Genomic DNA, 24,309 nt, shown 5'->3' with positions numbered 1-24,309 from the left:
GCGACCCCCACGCTAGAGGAGGAGGAGGAGGAGGAGGAGGAGGAGGAGGATCCCGCCGGCCCTCACTCACCTCCGCCAAGAAGTTGTCCATGGTGGCCCCTGGGCCCGCCCGCGGGTGCGCAGCGCCGGGCCCCAGCCGCGCACCATGTGCCGCTGCGGCCCGACCCGGCCCGGCTCGGCCCCACAGCCAGCCGCCTCAGCCGCCGCGCCGCTCCATCGCGTCCCAACGGCCGGCCCGCTTTGCCTTTGTCCGCCCTCCCTCCCTCCCTCAGAGCCGCTCTCCCGGGCGGTCCCGGCAGCTCATAGCCGCCGCTGGCAGCCGGGGGAGGCGGGCAGGGAGGAGGAAGGAGGGCTCCCGCCGCCGCCACACACTCCTGCCCGGGGCCGCCCCGTCCCGTCCCGCCGGGGCTGAGGCGGAGGCGGAGGCGGGGCCGCCCCGCTCCCCTCCCTGCGGCGGGCTCCCGCCGAGGGCCCGACCCGCCGGTGCCTCCCCGGTTTCGCACCGCAAAGCCGCGCGAAGCCGTCACCGACGGAGGGAGAAGAACACGTACCTGCGGGCTTGCCGTTGCTTACAACGGGGTTTGGTTTAAGTTCCCGGCGCGGTGAGGTACGGGCTCTTGCCAGCCGTACCTGTGCTGCTTTACGAAACACACGCTCCGACGGCCATTGCTTCGCGCTGGGAGGACGGCGCGGACCAAGTCGCCTTCGGGCCACCTCCTGGGCACCCACCGGGCTTCGTTCAGCAGCTCGCTCTGTAGTTTTCTCCAGTCCTTTACAGTTTTGCAAAGCAGAATTTCATTTTGGGGGGAAACATTCCCTGTCCGTCGTTTCGCACCCTTGCCCTATGGTAAGTAACAAGGGACACGGCAAAGGAGAATCAAATCTTGCAGACGCGGGTTTATTTCGCTCACGTTACGGAAGGAAACGTACCAAAAATAAGTTATGGCTATAAAGAAAGTGAACGCGGGATTCGGTCTTATGGTCGCAGGCAGAATCCTAACATTGCTTTGGGAGCTTGAGCACGTGAGGAGTGATACAGGAGACCAGCCCTCGACACCAGAAATAATCACGAGTGTGCAACTCTCATTTTTCTTAAGGTGTCACAGGAGCTGACGAGTAAAGCACAACAAGCACCGCTAAAAAGGCAAGTTTAAGAATACACTACACAAGGAAAAACATTCTTCCTTCATCTTTGTGTTCAAAAAAATACAATGTGAACAAAGAGGAGAGCATGCAAAAGAGGTTTGGCTTTGAGGTACCTTATGTCCAAAACGGGGTTCTGCTCATCATGGAGGTTCACATGGCGGCGTCCAGGCAAACTGCTGTGCCATCAAGGTCAGAGCTGGGACAAACCAGCACCAGAGGGACTTTCTGTGGAACGGATACCTGCTGGAGCCTGCGTGGGGGCTGCGGCTGCCCACCCCGTCAGACAGAAACAAGGTGGGGGGAAGCCTTCAGGACAACTGCCTCGGGCATGGCCACCCTTCCTCCAGCCCCCCCTTAGTCTCTACACCCAGGAATACAGGTCGTACCTTCCTACAGTTGCATTGAAACTCAAGGTTTGCAGAGGATTTCACCTGAATTCGCCTGTCTACACAGTACCAACTCGCAGTGGAGTTAGCCTAAGTAGCTATTCCACTGTAGATTATATGGTATAAATCCCAGTGTGGAAGCTCTGTAACTCTATTCCAAACTACCGTGCTTCCAAAGTTACTCCAGGGGAACAGGGTTTTTTCCACAGTCACTGTGCCAGAAAGCTTCCCCACTCAGACAAGCCCTAATTTGGGGAGGGCTGAGTCAGATCAGAGGTATTTATTAAGTTATTTTGACTTCTGATTGAGTACTTTGTTTGACACCATGCTATTGGAATGTAACGCGCATGTCTGGCTACTGCATTGCACGTACTCAGGTCTACGAAGTACAACAACGTAGGAATTCATGAAAACCTTGAATCTGTCATCCAATAAAAGCAGCCTGTGCTTTTTTAAATGAGCATTTCAGTAAATGACAAGAAACCCTTACCAACAGAATAGGACCAGTTTTATGCAGCCTAAAAATACATTGCAGAAAGAATGAGTATTCTCTTGTGGTGTGCATGTATTGCAAAAGACTGAATAACTCTTAAGACTTTTATTAGGATTTAGAACAACTGCAAAGAAGCACGAGCAGGAGGGGTCTAGGAAGAGGGATTTGGGGAGCGGAGGGGAAGGGAAGAGCAGTTTGTACAGTCACTCCAACAAGCTGCTTCCTTCTCTCCTTCTTTGTCTTCTCGTGGCAGTCCTGCTCGCAGTTTGTAAGGGCTAGCATCCGTGTCTCATAGGAAAGGGGTTTTGAAACACAGCATTTCCTTTTCCCGCTCTGAAAATGACCCCAAAGTAGTTTCTTACTCATTTTATGCAACTGTTTTGGAATTTGGAAAACCCCACAGATATGCTGTACAAAGCTCCCTACATCTATGAACATCTGGGGACTTGGCCAGTTCTACACAGCTCCAATTTTCTTTTAATTGGTAGAAATTCCTTCACCGATTGTGTGCCTAAGGTAAATTACTTCCTTTTGAAGCTGCTCACATGCAGGCCGGCTCAGTTTTCAGCCCGGGTGAGGACCAGGAATGGACCGAAGGCTCACCTCCATGTCCACGATGAGACACCTCCTTGCTGGCCAGAAAGGTCTTCCCCACCTTGTGCGGGTGGTCGGTGGTGAGGTGAGGTGGCTGGCCAGCGGGCCAGTCATGGTTTAACCCCAGCCGGCAACTAAGCACCACACAGCCGCTCGCTCACTCCCTCCCTGCCCAGTGGGATGGGGGAGAGAACTGGAAAAAAGAAGTAAAACTCATGGGCTGAGGTAAGAACAGTTTAATAATTGAAATTTAAAAATAAAATAAAATAATAGTAATGAAAAGAAGATAACAAAAAGAGCATGAAATAAAAGCCAAGAAAAGACAAGTGATGCACAATGCAATTGCTCACCACCCGCTGAGCAATGCCCGAACAGCGATCCCCCCCTCCCGGCCAACTCCCCCCAGTTTCTATACTGAGCATGACGGTCTATGGTATGGAATATCCCTTTGCCTGGTTCGGGTGAGTTCTCCTGGCCGTGCTCCATCCCAGCTTCTTATGCACCTGCTTGCTTGAAAAATCCTTAATTTAGGATAAACGCTACTTAGCAACAACTAAAACATCAGTGTGTTATCAACATTGTTCTCATACTAAATCCAAACCACAGCACTATACCAGCTATTAAGAATAAAACTGACTTTATCCCAGCCGAAACCAGGACAGGGCCCCTTTCCCCCAGCCTCTCTCTTGCTCCGTGCAGTACAGCTTCGGCATTTGCTAGATTGGCTTTACTTATTTACTTATTACTTATTACTAATTTACTTATTACAAAGTTCACAGACATGACTGCATCCCAACGAACCATTAATTCATTCAGTACCCCGAGCACGCATGGGCAAGGTGGGGGGAGCCCCAGGGGGGCGGGTGGTCAGGGACGGTCAGGGCTGGCGGTGCCCTCGGGACCGTGACAGTAACCGTGTTTGAAACCAAACAGGTTGTTCTGTTGCAAGTCCCACTTCTTTACTGGGTCTTAAGTGTTCGTGATGATGGTTTCTGTGCATTTCACAAATCCTGCTCCCCGTTCAATAGGCAAAGACTCGTTCAATTGCCCCAAACTTAATACAAAATCTGTGGGGAGCATCTTTGTGCTAAAAACCTTTATATTCTGTGATTTTTTAAAAAGGCTGATGAGTTTTCATTACATGTATGTGATGCTTTGTTCTTGCCTGGCTTACCTGATTTTTGAGTTGCCATTTTTCCACAGAGGTATCATTGAAGTGACTGATTTTAGCTTTTGCACGCCTGACAAAAGGTTTATTGCACAAAAGCTTTCCCTCTGCATCACCCTCTGGAGAAGCTTTCCTTCCCTACTGACTGCTCTGAAGCAGGTTACCTGCCTTACCCCACAGCACTGCTACCCCTTCTGTCAGACATGTGGATTGTTTTCAGTCAAAGAATTAAATGATCTATTCAGTTAATTCAATCTTATTAAGTAAAAGGAGCCTAAATTAAAGTTCTCTTCTCACCAAAATGAGGCAGTGTGTTTCTTTGCTCACAGCTCCAGGCCTCATTTCATCCAGTACTCTCTCTAAAATTTGCTCTCAGATTTTTCCCCATGGGGTCTTTGTCCACGGTATACTTCATTTTCAGAGTGGCTTTGCATATGGTCTGCATTTCTGGTAAGAATTCCTGTTTCTTTAAACTTACTCCAAAAGAGGAGTTTAACCACTACTTGTTTTTGTTCTCCGGGGCTGCTATTGCACTTGCAAGCTCCACTAAGGTTTCACCTAACTAACTTTTGGTAGACAAGATGTTTGGCATTGACATTGTCCAACAAAACCTCAGATTTCAAGCGGAAGGCATTAATGGAGAAGCAAATATTTATTTCTGTAGCGGGTGACAGCGTACAGGCAGACTGCTAGCACAGAGTACAATTTGCTACCATGCAAGTTTTGAAGGATACAATGAGAGAAAAGATTGCTCCAGCCAAAATTGTCACTATCTGTGCAGAGCAAAAAACCCAGATTCCTCACGTTCTTGTCCATCGTAACTCCTTCGCAAGCATGTACTCAGGTTTCAAAGCCAGTTCCAGGTCATGGTCCTAGCTTTCAAAATAATGAATGGATTCTCTTCAAATGAATACCCAACAGCAGGGCTGGACAGTCTTTCTCTTTTTCTGAATCCTGCTTGTAGTAAGCCAGCTCTCCCCGTGTGCTGTACCGGGAGCTAAGTGTCTGACTAGCAGTTGTGAACTCCGTGAGATGCGAGGTGCTTCAGCGCTAGGTCCTGTTATGCTGAACTACGTCTTGCCAGGACGAGCCTAGCCCTTAAGCGTGACAAGCAATGGATCAAATGAATTATTCATGCTCACAGATGAACTTTAGTTATTATCCTCTAGGAGTAATAAATAAATAAAAAGTGAAGAGCCGGCAGATTTTTCTAACAGCTTCATTTATAGCTACTGTAACATAAAGGCATTTCAACATTTTCTTTTTATGTAAACAACCTCCCAGTAGGAAGGAAGAAAAAACAGCTGGGAGACACTTTCTTGGCTTCTTCAGCCTCCCTCTCTCTTCTGGATCCCAACAGCTTCTTCCATCACTTTGACCTCCTTACACCCTAATTCCCTTGATTGTAGTTTCAGTGCAAGTACTTTTACGGAGTCCTGGATGAGAAAAAAATAACAGCAGTAGTGGTCCCACACAAGAATCACAGACACCATGGATGTGATACCTTCCGTGCTGCTGGGCTGACCACATATCCAAACCAGGAGGCCGATTCCTTGTTTGGGATGTACAAATCCAAAACTGTTACCATGGAGCTGGATTGCCATACGACAGTGCATTTAACCCTCTCATCTTAGGGTCTGGCGAAGTGCATTAAGTACGTGTTGTTATACCTGGGTTCTGACCAGAACCTCTACCTGGGAGATTCTAAGTTTTATTTTCCACATAAGAAAATGGTCTCTATTACAAGATTTCGAAATACAGTTTCACAGACCTCAGCCTTTTTTTCCCCATGATGCCGAGCCACCTCTTGATTTAACAGCTGACAGCACTCATATGAAGATGGACAGCTTTCTACCTCCCCATATTTTTACCTATTTCCTGAATTCTACTCAGCCCCCCAGGCATTGCCTTGCTCTCCCTTGCTTATGATCCTTAGGCTGCGTCTTCACTCCATCCCTCATTATCATGAAGCGACCTGCTTCCTTCTGGTCCCTCCAGGCAGCACCACTGCTCGTGGCGGCAGGCTCACGTTCCCTACGTGCAGCTTCTGTCACCCTTGGCTGGCTGAGCCTCATCAACCCTTCATCTCATTTCAGACCGCTGCTGCATTTCTTCCTTGCCAGCATCTTTTAATCCGGCTCTTCTTCTCTTACGTGCAACCTATTAATTTTAATTCTATTTATCAGTTTTTAGAGAAGATACCAACAGAGAAAGTTGTATTGTACAAGAACATTGGTTTATCACATGAAGATATCTGCTGGAAGAAAAACAGAGGAGTGGCAGACAAAAGCTATCAAAAAGCTTAGAATCGGCTAAGGGATAAAGACAGTGGGAAAGCATAAGAAAAAGCATAAAAAGCAATGAAAGCTCTTCTCATCTTCTTCTGAATCAGACTGCGAATGTGTTTTCCTTGTCTTCACCCAGGAAGCCTGTTTAAAGACGTGTTTAAAGGCAACTTCTCGTTGCAAACCCTGCAGTCACAGTTTATGCACATGTTCATCTATCAGGTAGACAGAGCTGTGCAGAACATTGCTACCCCTCTCTGAAGGTCACCACCCCCAGAGCAGAGCCCAGCGGGGGAACCCACGAGGGCACATTTGCTGCCTCGGTGCCGCGTAAACCAGGTTAGTTCAAAACACTTCCCCTAGCAATTTAAACTAGGTCATCCTTGTTTCTACTGAGGCAAACAAGGAACACCCACGCTTTGCTTGCCACTGGCGGTGCTACGGAAGGAAAAAGCTTCGGTAAAAGGGCAGCAAACCCCAGCGAGGGCCAGTCATACCTTAAGCCACTGCAGCTGTTCAGTCAGCAAATATAATTCAAAGGCTGCCTTCTCACTTGCGGTGTCAGGCCAGATTAAACAATGTCCATGCTCTATCCCCACCATTTACTGCTCCCTCAGCTGTGGTATGTGCAAAGGGTACGTTAGCACTGTAGCTCGGCACCTTAGAAGTGAGTTTCCAGGTCTCTCCCACTTCTCGTGCTTCGGCTCACGCTGGGGAGCAGTCCCAGAGCATGTAAACTGCGTGCCCTCCATAGGAAATGAAGATAAAAAACACGCTGCAGAAACACTCTTGCTGGCTAAAGGGTGATTGGGACATAGGACGAGATTAGAGCTAGTCTGAAGTACAGCCTCCTGAAGGGCGCCTAGGATGGACAATGGGTCCCCAGCATGATGTTTCACTCTACGGATACGCTCCTATTTCCCTGCACTATTTGCTTGTGTAGCTTAGCCATTCTGTCGCCATGGGTCAGTGCGGCAAATGGGATGGGGGAACTGATCCAAACTTTTTCTTTTGGTTTGAGTTCTGGTTTTGTTTTTGTTTTCTTAAAACAAAAACTTGACAGAGAAAAGGTTTGATTTGGACCAATTCCCTGAGCAGGTTCAGATAAATACCTTGCAAACAAATATTTTTGCAACAGAGAGAGGTGCAACGACAAGGGTGCTCTGCATTGCTGCTAGCATTTATTCCTCGTACCAGGTCACAACTTCAAAGAGCCAGGAGGAAGAACCTTCACAGCCTCTTGCACTTCAGGGAAAGTTTATACCTTTCAGATATTTAGACTTTATCAGCCTGAGGGTTAATTAATACTGTCCGTGAGTGCCCATCTGTTAGAAGTTTCTTTCCATGCATCTGCCATGGGAAGAAATATTCTTCCCCTTTGCCCCTAGATTCCTTCCTGTGTTTGAAATCAAGCAATCCCATCGTAGCACAGGAGAGCAAAATACTCATTTCAAAGCAGACAGAATTTCCCACAAACTCTGGGAGGACTTAAATGACAATGTCACAGTCTTAGTGAGACACTCAGAATGCTGTGAGCCTACACATTATAGAGGCAGATGTTCCTAGGAAGTGTGTTAAAAACTGCATTTAATAATACAAAAATGAAATTTGGTCATTGTATCCTTTCATAATCACATTTACTACTTAACAAATCTTGCCTGAAATCTTCTCAAAACCTTCTCTGGTATTGCATTGATGTGATCCGTTCAATTTTGGTAGCTTAAATTTTTGCCCAAATACACTTGTTATGCTTTAATATCTTATTCGTGTATAATTTTAGGATGTGTTTAGGTCTCCGTTGAACTATAACTTTATAGGTTTGCTTATTTACTGAATGCATTCAAGTGAATAAACATGCTATTTCTTTGGTATAAACAAAAGCAAAGTTCCTGGCTTACATCAGCTTGTTGTCCCGGAATAGAATCAAAGGCTTGCTAAGGTAGTTTATGTCCCCATTTAGAAATAGGAAAACCTTTGTTTTGTGTACACAGATACTAAGCACTTCAGCTTGAGATGTTAGAGGAAGCTGGGGAAGTTAGCAAGCCCAGTGCTAGCTACGTTCTTGGCATGCATTCTGCCTGTAGCAATATTTGGTGTTTGTTTTCACTTGCAGCATATGACAATTAGTAGACTGGAAAGACATGGTAGTGATGTTTAGTTCCAGGCTCGTTGAAGGATATATAAGACCGTATCTTCTATTTCCCTTGATTCTTATCCCAACTGCTCTACCGTATACCATTCCCCTAGCACCCATAAAACTGTAGCAATGCTTATTCTTTTCTTTTGCAATGAATTACAGGATTTACACAGGATGCAGCAACAAACTGTAAACAGAAAATGAAGTAGAGAACAATTCCATAAATACAGTCGTTAACATCTGAGTAACAAACACAGCAGCAAAACAGGTATTTTTCAACAACGTGACAGTAGCGAGCCCGCTAATTCCAATGGGCTTTCAAAGGGAAACTGGGAAATAACTTGCATTTGGACCTTTGCAAAATCTTTCTCGAAACAGTTAACACCTGTGGGGATGCATCCAAGCAAGTGCACTACCAGGACCTCACACCTTTTCTGCCCAGCTGATGCAAATAGGTAGAATTCCAGATACAGTGGAATATAGTGACTAGTGACCCTTATTTTCTCTCTTTTTTTTTTCCCTAACTCCTTCAGAATTCCACAACTGGAAAGATTTTCTTTGTGTATGCGGGCAGAAGTTTGAATACAACAGTGCAGTATACGTGGGTTTTGCCCTTCAGTTATTATGTCAGTAATTTTTTCCATTAAGAAAACTACTGAATCTTTGCAAGAGATTTTTACTTAGAAGCATTCCAAAGCCTTCTAGAAACCCGGCAGCACAGCTAATTCCTTCTGCATCTAGCAAAAATTCTCCTCCAAGTTTAAAAACTTCAAAAGCAAGTGGAAACCTCTTCAGAGAGGAAGCCAAGACCAACGTATTTGTGTGAAAATCCCAGCAGAATCAAGTTAGATGGAGGGAAATCTGGCAGAAGAGCCAGCTGACATCTGGAGGGTGAGCCGAATAGTGGTATTCCTCCTAGTCACAGTTATCAGAGTAAAAACTGCAGGAAATCAAGCCCTTGCTCTGTGCACAGGTGAAGCACTGCAGCCTCTGTTGCTCTACTGAATGCTAATCTGGCAGCATGACTCTACCTTGGCTGGGAGAAGCAATCTCTGAAGTCTGATCTAGAATAAATTTCGTGGTGACAACAAATCTGGAGGATATTTTGTCCTGACTAAAAATAAAAATGTCTGGTTGAATTCAAAGCAGCCTTTGCTGCTGACTGACCTAAACGAACTTTACTAGTTGAAAGGGACAAGTAGTTCAGCTCTGTAAGGTCACTTAGTGAATCAGCTTTTGTCTAGAAGCGTTGGGAGAAGGTTTCCTCTTATCTTCAGAAAAACAGGTGAATCCCTTCGCAGGGAAAAAGCCAACATTAAAAAAATAAACGTCAAAAGATGAAGCTGAGTGTGTTAAGAACAAAATGTGTGCTAAATTAGGGTTGTGTGTTTTGTCTTTCCTGTTATTAATGGCATCCTCAGAGGACACTGACTCACTTGATGACTGAAGTGCTTGTGGTTTGGGACCCATCCTGAGCCAATAATCCTAGAACCAGGGAAGGTCTTCCCTTTTCTTTACATAAGGAAGCTTCCAGATCCAGTTGCCATTTGTTGCAACACTAAGAAACACGGGCAGCGAAGCGCTCAAGTTAGGACTCTCTAAAAGGGACCAAGTTATCATCTCATGAGGTTATCCAGCTACCGGCGAGACTTTCTAACAGGGAACGATCAGGGTTTCGGCAGCCTTCGAGTCCCTTCACACCAGTCAGACCAAGGACTGGCTTTGCAAGTCGGCACTTCACCCTATCCCTGCAAGGAGGGATTTGTCAGCCGTGGGCACAGACAGACCTCACCCGTGGTCCGAGGAGCAGAGCTGAGGAGCCCGCTGGCATGGTTTGTTTGCAGCCATCTAGCCTACCTTCAGATTCTCTCTCTCACGTAAATTCCTGCCCCTTCTCTTTGCACAATGCTAACACACTTGCAGTTGTTTTTCTTTTGTTCCCAGGAAGTGATTGGTGAAAGGGCTGCACATTTCAGGCTCAGCGCTGTGTTTACACTTGGGTGTTTTAGCTTGATTAGAAATTCAACTCTTCCTATTACTCAGGTGGCAGGATTACTGCTGTGGAAAGCACCTGCCTTTAGGGAAAGGAGATAAATAATTCAAACCTTGTACTGAAAGTCACCTTCTTCTACCACTGTGCTTGATGTTTACTGGGACCTTCTAGCAGTCACAATCGTTGCAACGTCTCCACTGTGTGACGCTGATGCTGCTGAAATGGGGTAGCAGTTGTAAGGCCTCTTCTGCCTTCATGCTGCACTAAGTATGTGGCATGTAGGAAATGGACCTTCCCAACAGTGAGATGATAAAGAGTTCTCCTTGTCAGAGTACTTCAGTCAGAATTGTCATTTTATGTTTTCCCAATACATGGCCTGACCTCAGCAAGATAGCGATCTGGCTTTAAAAGCATAACTAAACGTACAGAAAAAGTATGCATTTTTCAATTTTAATTGTGTAGCAACATTCAGTAATTCTTAATAGTCTAAGTGATTTTAAAAGGACCCAAGTTGAAGAAACTTTAAAAACAAAAAGGTTTCCATATTTAGATGTAAAATGTTAATTGTCTGAAAAGTCTGAGCAGGGTTCTGTTGAGCAAATTAGTTATGCATGCAGTGAAAAGATGGCCTCAAGATGCTCCCAAGCTAGGAACCTGGTGAAGCACCCCTAGGGTTTTCTTCTCATTCCTCACATGCTCACCTCCGCCTCTTTGTTACTTTTGCTACTACATACCTTTGGTTTCCAAATTGCCCTGTGAGTGGGTCTTTGGAACTCCCTGGAGCCCTTGCTAAGGCAGGGAGTCCCGTGCATACGCAACAGCAGGCAGCCCGGGCAGCGGTTCACAGACTCGCACTTCACACTACACGTCTGGCTTGGTATGATGTCTCAGCTGCATGAAGATCAGCTTGTGCTTAAGTCTTCACTGAACTGGATCGAGTGACAGTAATCTTGCCTAAGGTGGCCCTTAAAACGCCTAACTACTGTTTAGCAATAAAACCCAGGAACCTGAAGTGATGTGTGAGCAATTTAAAATGTTAATTTTCAAATCCTTCCTTTTTTAAATGTTTACAGTAGATAACAATGTTTATGAAATACACCCAATGCTATTTTTATCTAATTGGAAGTTACTCCCGCAGTCTTGTTAGAAATGTGCTGGGATTTACAGCTGTGTAACTGAGAGACAAATTACAGTGAAACAGTTGGACTGCACTCTGAACAGCGATGCAGTGGGAAAGTAGCTCCAATTTCAGCCGAGTAGCTGCTGCTGAAGCCTCAGTCTGCAACTGCTCGTTAGTGCACGCTGCTTCATGAGCAGGGCAAATCCACAAATCCTTTCACTTCTGGCTAAGCCATGCCTATCCTCTGTGCTGCAGTTTGGAGCCCCTGAAGAGGAAGGTTTTGTGCTACACTCTGGGTCCCGTGGTGTTCTTCTGCACCTACCTGAGCTCCGAGAGCTGCTCCCTAAGCCGTGCAATGTGACAGTGTGGTGCCACCGCAAAGTGCAATGCTGTGCTGGCCCAGCAAGGGAGTGGGTTGGTCTGTAAGAGCATAAATTTGCCGTAAGGCTTCCCAGTTCATACATACCAAGAGTGTTTTCTAATTAAGAGGTCTCTACTGCTTTAAAACTGCCAGTCAAAATGGTTTCTTTTTGGTTTTGGGGGAATGGGAGATTTTGTTTTCTGAGTGACCTTAAATTACCCAGACTATACAATGGATGGCATGATCAGGACACTCACAGTGACCACTTCTTCCTCTGTAGTCCTCCCCCAGCATCTTTTGTCCAAACTACATCAGATCCATTCATGAAGTTTTCTTCTTCCAGTCTTACACTATTCCTAAAAAATTCACAAAGGCAGAATTGATATTCCAAAAAATAATGCCAGCAGGAAACAGAATGGAGACTGAGGCATTCTCATCTTGAGAAACAGGCCAACAAAGAGAATATTGTCTTCATTTTGTAAAAGTTTATTGTCAAATTGCTTTGACCTCAGCTTTAGACTTATCTATATGTTGCTCTGTAGCAAAATTTGAAATGCTGACAGAATGGCATCAGTGCTCACAGTACATTAATCTCATGACATCTTTTGCAGTTGGTCTTTATGATCACCATGATAAAACAGCAGCCCAAAAGGGTGCATTATGTCTAATTAGCCTGACTCAAACTTGGACGTTATGCAATGGAGAAATACAAACCAGCAAATGTTTTCTTGACTCAACTGCTGGCAGTATTAAGCTTTTGAAATCTTTCAAAATGAAGTATTTAGGAAGATTTTTCACTTAACAAGGTGCAACCCAGCTTCTAAATACAATCCAGTTTTTGCTTGGAAGCCTGCCACGAAGGGTCAGTACTGAATATTCCTGATAGTAGCACGTAAGTACACTTGTAGCTTGTGAAGCAGCTGGCATTTCTTTAGAGAGCTGTGCTTTGTCAGGAGCTTCACAGTCTACAGAGATGGCAACGAGACTGAGATCTACAGACATGAATAGGTCATCCAAGTAGTGACGGTCAAAGAACAACACATTTTTAAAGTCTGTAAGTACAGACTTTATACAAAATCAGCAAATGGTCTCTTTCTACTAAACTAGGGTGAAATGAAGAAAACACCGCCAATATAGAAATTCTGAAACAGCCCTTAAACATTCACATCTCAAAACTGGTACCACCATACTTATACCTAATGACTTGGAGACCAAATAATTCTGAAGGTAAACTATGTTTTAAAAGATCTCTCAAAATCAATAGCTTTAGGTACTTTAGTTACGCAGCGATGGAAAATGTGCACTTCAGAGCTGCTTCCTGCGCTGATACTCATGCAGTGAGAATGGGGGAACTGATCTCTGAATAAGACTTTTGATGATCACCTAATTTTACTTAAACAGAAAAGTGATCAGGTACAATGGGGACCTAGTTTTCTTTCACTTACACTTTTTTCCCCGATGATAAATCCATTCAGTTAAAGAAGTCATAAAAATAAAAGACAGAAGCAAACGGGATTCAATTTATTAACGATCAAAACTGAGATTGGGAGAAACACCACTGTATAGAAAAGCTACGAGATGAACCTAATAAAAAATTCTGTGGTAGTTCATAATCTTGCAACATATCTAATGACAACGTCCTGGGGGACAGGGCAGAATGAACATAGCTCTTTACATAGGACAGTACGATAGAGAAGCTATCAGATTTTCATTAGAAAGCAGAGTTTTTTTCATTTCTACTGGATTTATTATAGTAGTTATTAAGGTCAATAAAGCACACCATTGACTCCAGGGAAGATGTCAAGAGATACAGCAAACAAGCTGTTATTGATTGGGCTCAGGGACAATGAAATACCCACTGACCCATTCCCAGATCAGTTATTTACTGCTTTTGCTTATTGCTAGGTGACAGCTAGCATGACAGATGTCCTTTATGTTTGTTATATATAAATACTCTAGTTTGCTGGAATACGTACCTTTGTGATGCTTCAGAATCTCACGATGCACGGATGAGCTGCAACAATCTATGCAATGAGATGCACAGATATAGATCTGCAAAAAAAAATTAGACACTCTTGTTTAGCACAGAATGATCTTAAGAAATGATACTCGCCATGTATGTTTACATGTGCACCTAACATCTAAATACGAGTTTTCATCTTCCCCATATATTATGAAAATTAATGGATGCCAGTACCTTGTCCAATTATAAACAATGTCAAGATTTTTATTTTACATTTTGAATGGTGCTCTTATAGTTTACAGTACCTTTGAAAGCCCTTGACATATTTATATCATGCATGAATTACAACCAGCTGTGAATTACAGGGTTGCCGTTCTATCAAAAGCTTCAGGTAATGTCATAAACCACAGGAGAGAAGCCTGATTCACTAAAATCCCAATGGAATTACAGATCTGTTAACTTCCACCTTACTTGCAATTTTACATACAAGCTCTACGTGAGGAAATATCGATACATATACACCTCCTTGCCCAGATTCCCTTCTCTCAACTCATCCTGCTTCATCATTCCCTCCTTTTTGTGACTCCTCACATCCCTTCATACTGGGCCATATTGCTTTGAGTGGCAACTATAATCATTGGCTCAGCTGCAATTTTAAGGCTCATGACTCCTAATTTCTGTCTGTTCTATTTTACATTATCACTGAACTGCCCCCTGCAGAAAAGTCAGCAAAAGCAAACATGGGACAATTCATGATACACACAAGTTTGCAGGCCAGCAAACTGGCTTAACCCAACAGTGAAAGTGTCTGCGCTAACCTTCTGGGTGGAGAAATGGTGTATCTGGGATGTGGTGTAACCCCTGTCCTGACACTCGTTTATACTGATGCAGATTCCCAGGAGGCACTGGCAGTCTGTCCCACCTTGGCCACCGCAACCCCGGGAGAAAGGATTTCTGCCTTCTTTAAGGCAGCTTTAAGCCAGCTCATTCGGAAATCTAGTCCTTCTGATGATCCACTTTGCATTTTCCTGCCCAGTTTGTACTGCATGGCACAGTACAGAAGGGAATTGTTCTTCTCAGCGAGGATATATCAGAGTAACCACACACATGGCTCCTTCAATTTCTAACACGGAAAGAAAAGATATTTAACATAGTATTTTTTTTCACATAGAGTCAGGGGACCTGGAAGCCAAGGGGGAGGACCAGTTACGTGTTAGCAGCCAGTACTCCAGTAGGTGCAGCCCAGTGCCAGCGAGTCACCACGGCGGCAGGACTCCCACCGCTAGCCAGCCAAACAATTTCCAAGCACAGCGCACTCCGCACATCTTGTCTGCGTGACTCAGTCGTATTGCTTAACACCTGCCCACGCTTTAATGAAACGTCAACAAAAAAAGTGATACAGTTTATGTAATTTACACCTGGATGAGCTACACCTCATCTTGTCTTCCCAATACTCACAATTTAAGATTTTTGTAGCTTTCTGAAAATGTTGAAGATCAAGCCGTATTGAAAAGTTTGAGTAAATCTAATAGCTAGCAAGGGTTAAATAAATCTAATAGCTAGCAATGAAACCCCAGAATCCAGGGCTGCAAAAGCCAGGACTTGCAGAATTTGGCACTTGAAAACAGATTGTACAGGTGCAGAACTACAACAGCTGTGTACGATCATAGCCAAGGAGCAAATTAAAATTGCTTTTGAAATTCCCTTGCAATTAGTGCAGGGGCACTGCACATCATCAAAGTCCGTGCTCACAAGTCCAGGATTTCACAAAGTGAAATGAATGCTCATGACACTAGCTCTGTTTTGGTGTGATTAGCAGTAATTAAACAGTAGGGAAAGTCTCTGCAGACCAGAAGATCTCAGACCCCATTTTCAGGTCTGATGTTGAAAAGCATTTCAAAGAACCTACAGGCCACCTTCCATTTTAAAATGGAAGCCACATCTGCCTGATTTACAATTTTAACCTTTCATAGAAAGCACTTATTCAGACTGTAAACATCCACTGAACACACAGCTTGTTGGACATACGACCTTAGTCCAAGTGGATTAGCAAAGCTCAGATAATTTCCCCGTAGCGATAGTATGCCTTTTTCACCACCAGCTTATCTACAGATGATTTTTTAGGAGAAAGAGCACAAACTGGCATAACAGAATAACGTAATTTCAGTGAATTAGTTTCTCCGGGGTGTAATTGGTCAGACGAAAATAAATCAATACAAAAAAGCCATATTAATTTTTAATCTTTGATTCGATTTTTCAGAGTAAACATACATTCAGTGTTAAGCACATGAACAGTCCCCTTCACGTCAATGGAAAATTTGACAAAAGTGAATCATGGTCCAATTTATGTCGAGCCTTTACAACAATGCAGAAAAGTGGGTTTTTTTGAAGGTTTGGGGTTTTTTGAAAAGATGTCTTTGATGTATCATATACAAAACCCAGACTAACTTACTGTTAAAATAACCAACTAAAGTCAAATCAGAAAATGCAATAATAAAGCTCCTACCAAGATGGTTGTGTGCTATATTGACTTTGTTTTTTCTTTAATACTAATCATATTTCTCCAAGAGAAGAAATTGATGGAAAAAAGTGTGGAAACTGTATCTATCAAAAAGCATTGTACACTGGCATAGACAAGGCAAAACCCGTCTGAGTAGCCACTGTGTCAGGATGGTGTGTTAAACAGAAATTACAGTAACATTTTAAAATGTGCATGTTGGAAAAAAATCTGTCAGCCTTCTTCCCACTTTCTGCCTTCTATTTCAAGCATTGCTAAGATGTGTAAAATATATATGAATAACAAACATGGTCTTCAGGCCATAAAAATCTGGAGTGGAAGATAATTCAGTTGTTCATTGTGTGCAGTTCTATGACACTGCAGGGATTTATGCCCATGCTTAACGTTCTACATTGTTCATAATATCATCTACAACATGTCTAATTGAGCATAATGCATGCATTTTTATGAGGATCAGCGACCTACCATGCTTTTTGAACTGCCTAACCCTAACAGTGCATCCGCATCACCAAAAGCGATGTATGCCTATGCAATGCGGGAAGCGGAGACCCGAATTCTGCACGCGAGTTTGCCAGTGATTTTCCTCCCGACCTTGGGCAACTCCCTAAGAAGGTCTGCCGGCACACTGCCAGACACACTTGACTCCCACGGGGACTTAGTAAGATGTGTGGGAGGATTAGGCCTTCAATGCTGCGTCCCTGCATCCATTTACATAGTTGGATCCTCAAAGGAAAGATTACCTTGTTTGCAAAGGTGTCCCTGACAAACCTAAAGACCTAAAATTTTAGCTGATACTCTTTCCTGCAACTCATCCTAAGCAAAGAAAAGACAGAGAAAAACAACTTCCTTCACTGACAGGCCCTAATCCTTTATTGAATCTTCTTGATAGACCAAGCCTCCCGATGCAGCTGCTTTCTGCAGCACCGGCTCCTCATCCGTGGTGAGAACAGCTGGGAAACTGTTGCATGAAAAAAAGAGGGGGAGAATTATCTTTGGGACCTTTCACTTTAGGACATAGTTCTGTTTGCAGTTTTAAAGTCTTGAAGCTTACGTACATACAGATGCCATATCAAAATGAACAAACCAGTCTGCAGAGCAAAGCACGGAGCGGACAGGAAATGCCTTAAGGTAACCCCGGCAACCTTAATTTTCTCCATTTGTGCAGTCTTTAATTTTGTCATCACACAGTAATGACTCTCCTTCAGCAGACTTCCCTGCCAGATGTTTATAGCAGCACAAGCAACCACCAAGTCTAAGGTATCTAGGCGGTCTGTGCTGGAAAAATAACAAAAAAATCCAGTGGTAAAGCCCACATGGAAATGTACTGATCTTTCAGCTCTGAGAAAAACCCCATAGTTCCTATGCACTCAGTTTTCAACTGTAAGATGGGAAAAACTGAGGGAAAGGAAGCACAAAAACCTCTGTGAACAGTCCATCCTATGTAGAAATAATACTTCTCGGATGTTGACACAAGTTTATCCAAGTTCTCAATACATCTAAAAGCAGCTATGTTGCTAGAAGACCAATCCTGACCACTACCAAGCTCTGTCTCTCAAAGTTTCCTAGCCATCAAGTTTATTTTTCAAACAAGAGCTTGTTCACTTAACTGGAAAAAAAAAAAATTTATTATATTAAAATTTTATTTTCAATACACAACAAAATGTTTTTCAATAGATAACATTTTCCAAGACAAATCAAATTTCTTTATGAAGTCCCTTTTGGGAGAAATTGTTCCCCTGGAACTCTCACAAATGTGGAGGCAACAGAGGAACACTTACTGTTATACTGTTTGTATAGTCGCTGTTTATAGCAAACACCGTTGCTGATTTTGTGATTTCTTAGAGACTGCAGCTGGAAATGCAGTAAGGTTGTTCTCCCCACCCCCACTGGATTAGCTATGCTAGGATTTTGTGTTGAGGAGACTAGCAACTGGAGTTTTCCCCAGTACTAAAACTATAAATAATAATCCCCTCCTCTTCTCTATAGCCAGTGGAGCTAGTAATCAGGCTAAGAGCTTCTAGAGCAATTGAGGAATATTTGCATTAGCGTTTATGAAATATGAAGTACTAAAGAGCCAATCGGCTACTAATTTATCCAAGATAAATACTTCCACATGAAATTACAAAAGTAAAGATGGTACAGAGGAAAAAAAAGTTTACCCATGCTGTCTAAATTGTAGCATTTGCTGCATGCTGGCTGAGTAACCAGCCACTTCATTATTTATTTGTGAATACAAGGGTTCTACATGTGTCAAATTCACTATTTTTCAGTTATAGGTGGACCAAAGTTGTAAAGCAGAAATCTGTGTTTAACTCAAAAGGCAGTAGGAGGCTGTGACCTATTACTGTTGAAGCAAGCAAAAGGATTGCCTTTGAAAAATGAGTCTGGGGTATCGACTGTAGAAAGAAAATACAAAAGTACACAAGTAAGAGTAATAAGCAAAATAGAAAAGATGAAGTAATAATAAATCAAGCATAGGAGTCACCTAAGAACCTTGCAAGCTGATGTGCAATGATGGCAACATCTGGAAAATTCCTCTGAATTTCAATCTCTGGACTTGAAGGCTCGGAAAAACGAGGCAAGCAGATCACAGGCATCCATTAATAATCCCTCATGTCTCTTCTGGGGTCAGTTATCCCTTGCAACAGATCTCATGTTAAAATTTAGCATGTTGGCCTCAAAACTAAAATCAGGTTATTAATCACAGAGTTTGAGAAGTATTTATGACAATCTTTTTTCCCTATTTTATCTCCCATTACAAGAGGATCCAAAGGCTTTTATACCCGAGGGCAAATACAGTCTTGCTGCTTTGAAATAAGAATTTCAGTGTGGAGTTTAAAATCAACTGAAAACATCAGTCCAGTCCAAAGATAATCCATCCATTTAATTAAAACTACAGGACAGGTGTCACACCTCACCTGACACTGAAAATGCAGTTGGTTGGTTTGCACGTTTGCAATGTTTGTTTCTAAGTTTTCCAGTAAGGCAGGGAGGATGAAGGTCTCCCTCAACTCTCTGCCTCTACTTTTTCTTCTTTAAAATTATGATAGCAAAGCGAAAGCGTCTTGTCAGGCTTCCCCAGGGTGGGTCTGTCACCGCTCACAGAGGCAGTGTTTGTTTCCCCTGCCCCACTGTGTTTCCCCGGGGGATCCCAGATGTGGAGCCCGCAGAGCTTGCAGAAGAAGGTGCCCTACGGAGGCTGCTGGGCAGCTCCTAGGTGGTCTCCTTGCCAAATAGCCCTCCCACCAAGCCAAAGATGTGGCCCCGTCTCCCGGCGGGCCTCGGCGCAGGCAACGGCCAGCACGTGGCTGTGTGTGACTTGCACGCCGGGCAGGGAGGAAGGCTGCGACGAAGACCCCGACGCAGAGAGCAAATCGCGTGCCTTCCCCTGGCCACCGGCTCCATGGGTGGACTCTGGACTTGACCCGGCATGGGCATCCTCATGCTCTAACTACATCTCCAAAGGGATCACAGCTACCTTTGAAATATGATATACAATTCTTGGAAGAATGCCTTATCAGGATTCCTCTAGAAGCCAGATATCACCTCCACTGACAGGCACTACTTCAGCAAGAAGCCAGAGTACTCTACTAGTACTTCTGGTAGTTTCTGTTAAGTGCAAAGAAGTGCTAGGGGCTCGGCATTAAAAACAAACAAACGAGCAAACAAACAGATTTTGCCCAAAGCCACCTAAAAGCATAGCTACTCTACTTCTGAGGTCTGCTCAGGAAGATGCAGAGTGTTGGATCCAGCTGACTCGATCCATGCCTAGGAGCAGAATGAGGTGGGGGGAGGTTGCGTGTCTTCTATCCCCCCAGCTGTTCTTCCAAGCACTGAGGAGCAGCAGGGGACCTCCTACAGCGATGTGAAAAAAAATGCGCATTTGAGACAAAGGCAAGATCCAGGCATGTTGTAACCAAAAGGTTTAAAACAGAGATTCACTTCAATAGTTCTAGTCACAGGATTAGAAACTTGCAAGAAGCTTCAAAAAAAATTTCGTTGGACAAAATGCTTTTTCTAAAGCATACACTAAAGAAAAAAGTGTAGTGTATTTAATTATATTTTCAGTCCAGAATAAGGTGTCAGTGGAAACGAGGAAGACATGTGCCAAAAGAACCAACAGTTTGGTGGTTAAGGCAGCTCATCTGCTGTGTGGGATAATAAAGTCCAGATCCTGCTTTATATTAGGGAATGTGATTTTCTTGCTATTAATTTAATTGTATTCTTATTCATGCCAGGAGCAAATTTAAATTTACTTTTGGGAGGTCAAAATTCACTTCATGTTCTTGCAAATGGGCTGAATTATTTATAGTGCATAATGTTAGTAAAAAGATTAGTAAAAAAAGCTTTTTTGGGGGGATAATCTACATTTGTATTAGCTAACCAACTTTGGGGTTGATCTATTTGGAAATTGATCAATTCAGAAACAATAAGAAATTATTTACTAACAATTAATAATTCTGCCCGCATTTTTCCAGGGCTTTAAGTCCTTGGATAATATTCACCGGATACCAAATGGCAAAAAAGAACATGGGAAAGTGAATTACCTTCCCCATCAAATTTACATCTATATGCATAACCAGCATTTGTGTTTCTGCATTCTTCTCATTTCCCCATGAGAATGCACTAATCCTACTATTCCCATTCAGGTAAACACATTTTTTTCTTTCTTTGTTGTGAAAATAGCAACAGGATTTGGCCCATGGGCAAATAAAACTGTAGCAATACTTCAGATATCTTATGCATTGTATCATTAATGTATTTTGATAAATAGCTTTGATAGCAGAGCTCCCATCCCCACTGCTCCTTCAGCTTCTTGATCTGAGCTTGTTCTCCAGGTCAGCAATTCAACTCATCAACGCTTTGCAGTCTTCATTAACCTTGGTGTTATATTCACTTGTTGGTATTTTCATACCTCTTACATTTCTTAAAGACTTCTCCAAACTTAAATTAAAGCTTAACGGTACTATAAAGCACGTAAATTGGTTTACAACTAACATAATGGAGTTCTGCTTGTAAGAATAAGGTGATTTTCGGTGGTATGACATACAAGCCAAGCTGACATTCCCAGCTAACATAGGTTAAACACCACACCTCAGCATGTTACAGAACAGCTTTGATACAAACTCTCCCTAAAATAAGCTAGCATTTTAAATTAAGTGTAACCCAACAGCTTGAAGGCAGGGGCTGAAAGAGCCAGTGCTCATCCCCATTCCTGCAGGCCCCACTGGAAGCAAGAGGACTTAAACCCCAGTGGGGAGCCAGCGCGGACACCCGTGGGAGCCCAGTACCTGTGCCCGGGTGTGCACTGCGAGAACGCACTCTGAGCTGTGGGAAATATTGGTATAACCACATCCCTGGGGCTCTCCGTCTGGGCTAATTTACATGGGCTTCCCAGTGCCTAGCATCAGTTCGCTTACCTCTACATCTCCAGCCATATCTCTGTATAAAACCCTTTTTAATTCAAAACCCTTTTCATTCAAAACCCTTTTAATTCAAAAGCAAGAAAAACTCTTTTAATTCAAAAGCAAGAAAAACCCTTTTAATTCAAAACCGAGTGTAGCATAAGCTTGTGATGTATTCAAGGAGATTTAGGGTTGGTTTTTATTTTCAGTTTATAAAACATACTGAAAATGATGTGTATACACAGGTAGGTACCTGGAACTCTACAGTATTTTGGAAATAAACCACTCATGGATAAGAACCTATAAAGTCTAAAGGTGGTAATTTTCTAGGGCATCTTTTATGCAAGGATCTCAAAGCCCTTTCCTAACTTTAAATATCCTTAAACACTCCATGTGCTACTCCCATTTTAAGGAAAAAGTGACACACAAAGAGGTTGAGTAATTTGGCAAAAAGGGACACATAACCCAGACATCCTGGACTCATGCCTTAGTCAGAGAACAATTCTATTGGGACTAGGTATTCAGCCTGCCATGCTAAAATTAGCTAATTAATAGGATTATGAAGAGAGAGACTTAATATTCCAGTAAGACCTGTAAGATGGGTATAGTTTCTAATACTTAAGAGAGTGTCTGCGTTGTGATAGCATGCAAAGGACAATACATTCACCACTGACCAATACGTTACCATTCACGCATGCACACACAAAAAAAAGAGTAATTTGTTTTTGTAAATAGCGAACACATGGACAATAAGTAAAAAGAAAAATCATAATCACCAGGGAACCAGAAGAGTTCAGGCAATCCACCTCCCAAAATTCAAGCCTTCATAGCAACATATGTTTTTTTAAAAGGTAAGTTGAATTTTCAAATGCGCATATGTTGGATAAATAAACAATAATAGGAAATGACATCTCATGAGAGATTTATAATAATAGAGATTTACAGCAATACTGAACATGTAAGTCTAGTAATTAAGTGAACAGAAAGTGTTCAAATTTAAAAACCAGAGTGTTATTTAAAAACCCAACAGGTAGCTCACCCATTATGTAAGTTAGGAAAGGTTTGCTTCTGTAAATTCAGCGACTAATTTTCAAAGAAGATTCGAAGGTAACAGCAGGTCAAAATACAGCTTAACCATATCTAGGAAGGTATCTCTTCTTTTATTTTGTTATTAACAATGTAAAATTACCCTAACCTACACAAAATATTGTTATTCTGATAAGGTAACTAGACATATTTACTGATAAAATCAATCATCTCCTTGCATAAAGGAGTTTATTAGTAGATTAGCAATCAAACTGGCTCTGACTTCTGCCTCTGGAAAGCCTCTATTTCTCAGTTCTCTTTGGCAGTGACTTCTAGACATTTTATTTTATTTTGGCATAAGTGAAATTAAACTGAACATAGCCTTCGTATGATTACTTTTCATCTATACTAAGGAAGTTGCTCTCCATACTGTCATATTGTGCTCTCCGTATTATCATATTCTTCTATCTCTTAAGGTTATCCTGATGTACTTAAGAAATGATGTACTTAAGCCACCTTAAAAAGGCCACCAAAGGTCTTGTCAAACAAGATCCCCTCTGTATAACCAATGCATGCCTTGCTAAGGACTGTGCCCCTGAAGAAGAACTAACAGACTGATAAGAAGGGAACATCCCACCCCAGGAGCCGCCCAAAAGTTGAATAATTGCTAATAGGCATGAAGTCAGCAAAGATCTTTGATAACTGGAGTAAAGATAAAGGTGGCAGGGGGAGATCACGACCACAGACTCAATTCCAGATGGAAAAGACTTACCCCCCCACTCTCCTTGAGCATGCACTGTAGAATAAAAGAACACTGTACCTTTCATTCGAAGCGGGGAAAACTTTAACCCAATAGAAACTGTGGTAGATAAGCGACTACCAATAATAGTTTTGGAGAAGAACTTTGGAAATTAAGTATCTATAACTGAACTGTATAAACTGCTTGCCCGTTTAGGTACGAGGGGTGCTAGCTTTGTGGATTACGACCTAGCCCCCATCTTTGCACAAACATGAATTGGAATAAAATACCTCTGCTTGATGCGTATATTGGCGTTTCACACACCGGGTAAACCATCCCGCTTTTGGGACAACAGTCCTATGCTAGTTCCTGTATTTCCTCGCGCTGGGTACAGTTAAGTGTAAGGGACTGAAAAGTAAACGACAGGTCTACATGAAGGTCTAAAGCAACAAAGTGTTTCAAGTTATCCCGAATCCAACAAAATTAAAGGATGGGGATATATCTGCATCTCTTGAAACGTTCTGATGGCCAAATAGCGTACTTTCAGTACTTTCAACAGAGGTGACCGCGCAGCCAGACTTGAATATTGCCTGTGACAAGGTTTAAGCGGCTCGTCAGGAACTTTAAGGTTGTTTTCCTTTGGCGAAGTTTGCCTGGAATGAGTCTGCTGGGCTGGCGCCGTGACCGATTCCCTTAAAAAGTAACCTATTTTTCGCCTGCACCCTGGGCAAACCTCCGTTAAAATTAGGAGGTAGGTTCAATGAATCTCAGGTTTGTATTTTGAGGGAATTTCGGCTGCCGTCAGCCCCGAGGGTCCTTTTACTTCGTCAAAACGGAGCGAACAGGCAGCGGGGGTGCAAAGGGCTGAGGCAAGGACTTTTAACGTCGGCTCTGCCTACCTGCTCGGGCTGGCCCGGCGCTTGGGAGGCAAGTTCGCCCCTCATCCTCCCACGGTCACCGTGACAACGGCAGCCG

At 43.2% G+C, this 24,309-nt stretch overlaps 1 protein-coding gene and 1 long non-coding RNA gene across 2 annotated transcripts in view; both read right to left on the bottom strand.

The window, feature by feature from the left end:
- MYO10 (myosin X) overlaps nt 1–193 on the bottom strand; it is a 169,469-nt gene extending 169,276 nt beyond the window's left edge. The window contains exon 1 of the mRNA XM_052781271.1: nt 71–193. Within this exon, the coding sequence (XP_052637231.1) occupies nt 71–91 (21 nt within the window). The 5' untranslated portion in view covers nt 92–193. The remainder of the gene's footprint in view (nt 1–70) is intronic.
- A 3,198-nt stretch (nt 194–3,391) lies between these two features.
- Nucleotides 3,392–24,266, bottom strand: LOC128139197 (uncharacterized). The gene is made up of 4 exons (XR_008234273.1): nt 24,234–24,266; nt 13,660–13,735; nt 11,941–12,039; nt 3,392–6,216 (listed from the first exon to the last, which is right to left on the bottom strand). It is a non-coding gene; the product is annotated as an uncharacterized LOC128139197 (long non-coding RNA).
- Between the last annotated feature and the right edge of the window lie 43 nt (nt 24,267–24,309).

This window comes from Harpia harpyja, chromosome 1 (assembly GCF_026419915.1).
Source record: "Harpia harpyja isolate bHarHar1 chromosome 1, bHarHar1 primary haplotype, whole genome shotgun sequence".
NCBI lineage: Eukaryota > Metazoa > Chordata > Aves > Accipitriformes > Accipitridae > Harpia > Harpia harpyja.
Note: the sequence above shows the minus strand (reverse complement) of the source record. Positions and strands in the feature narration are given on the sequence as shown.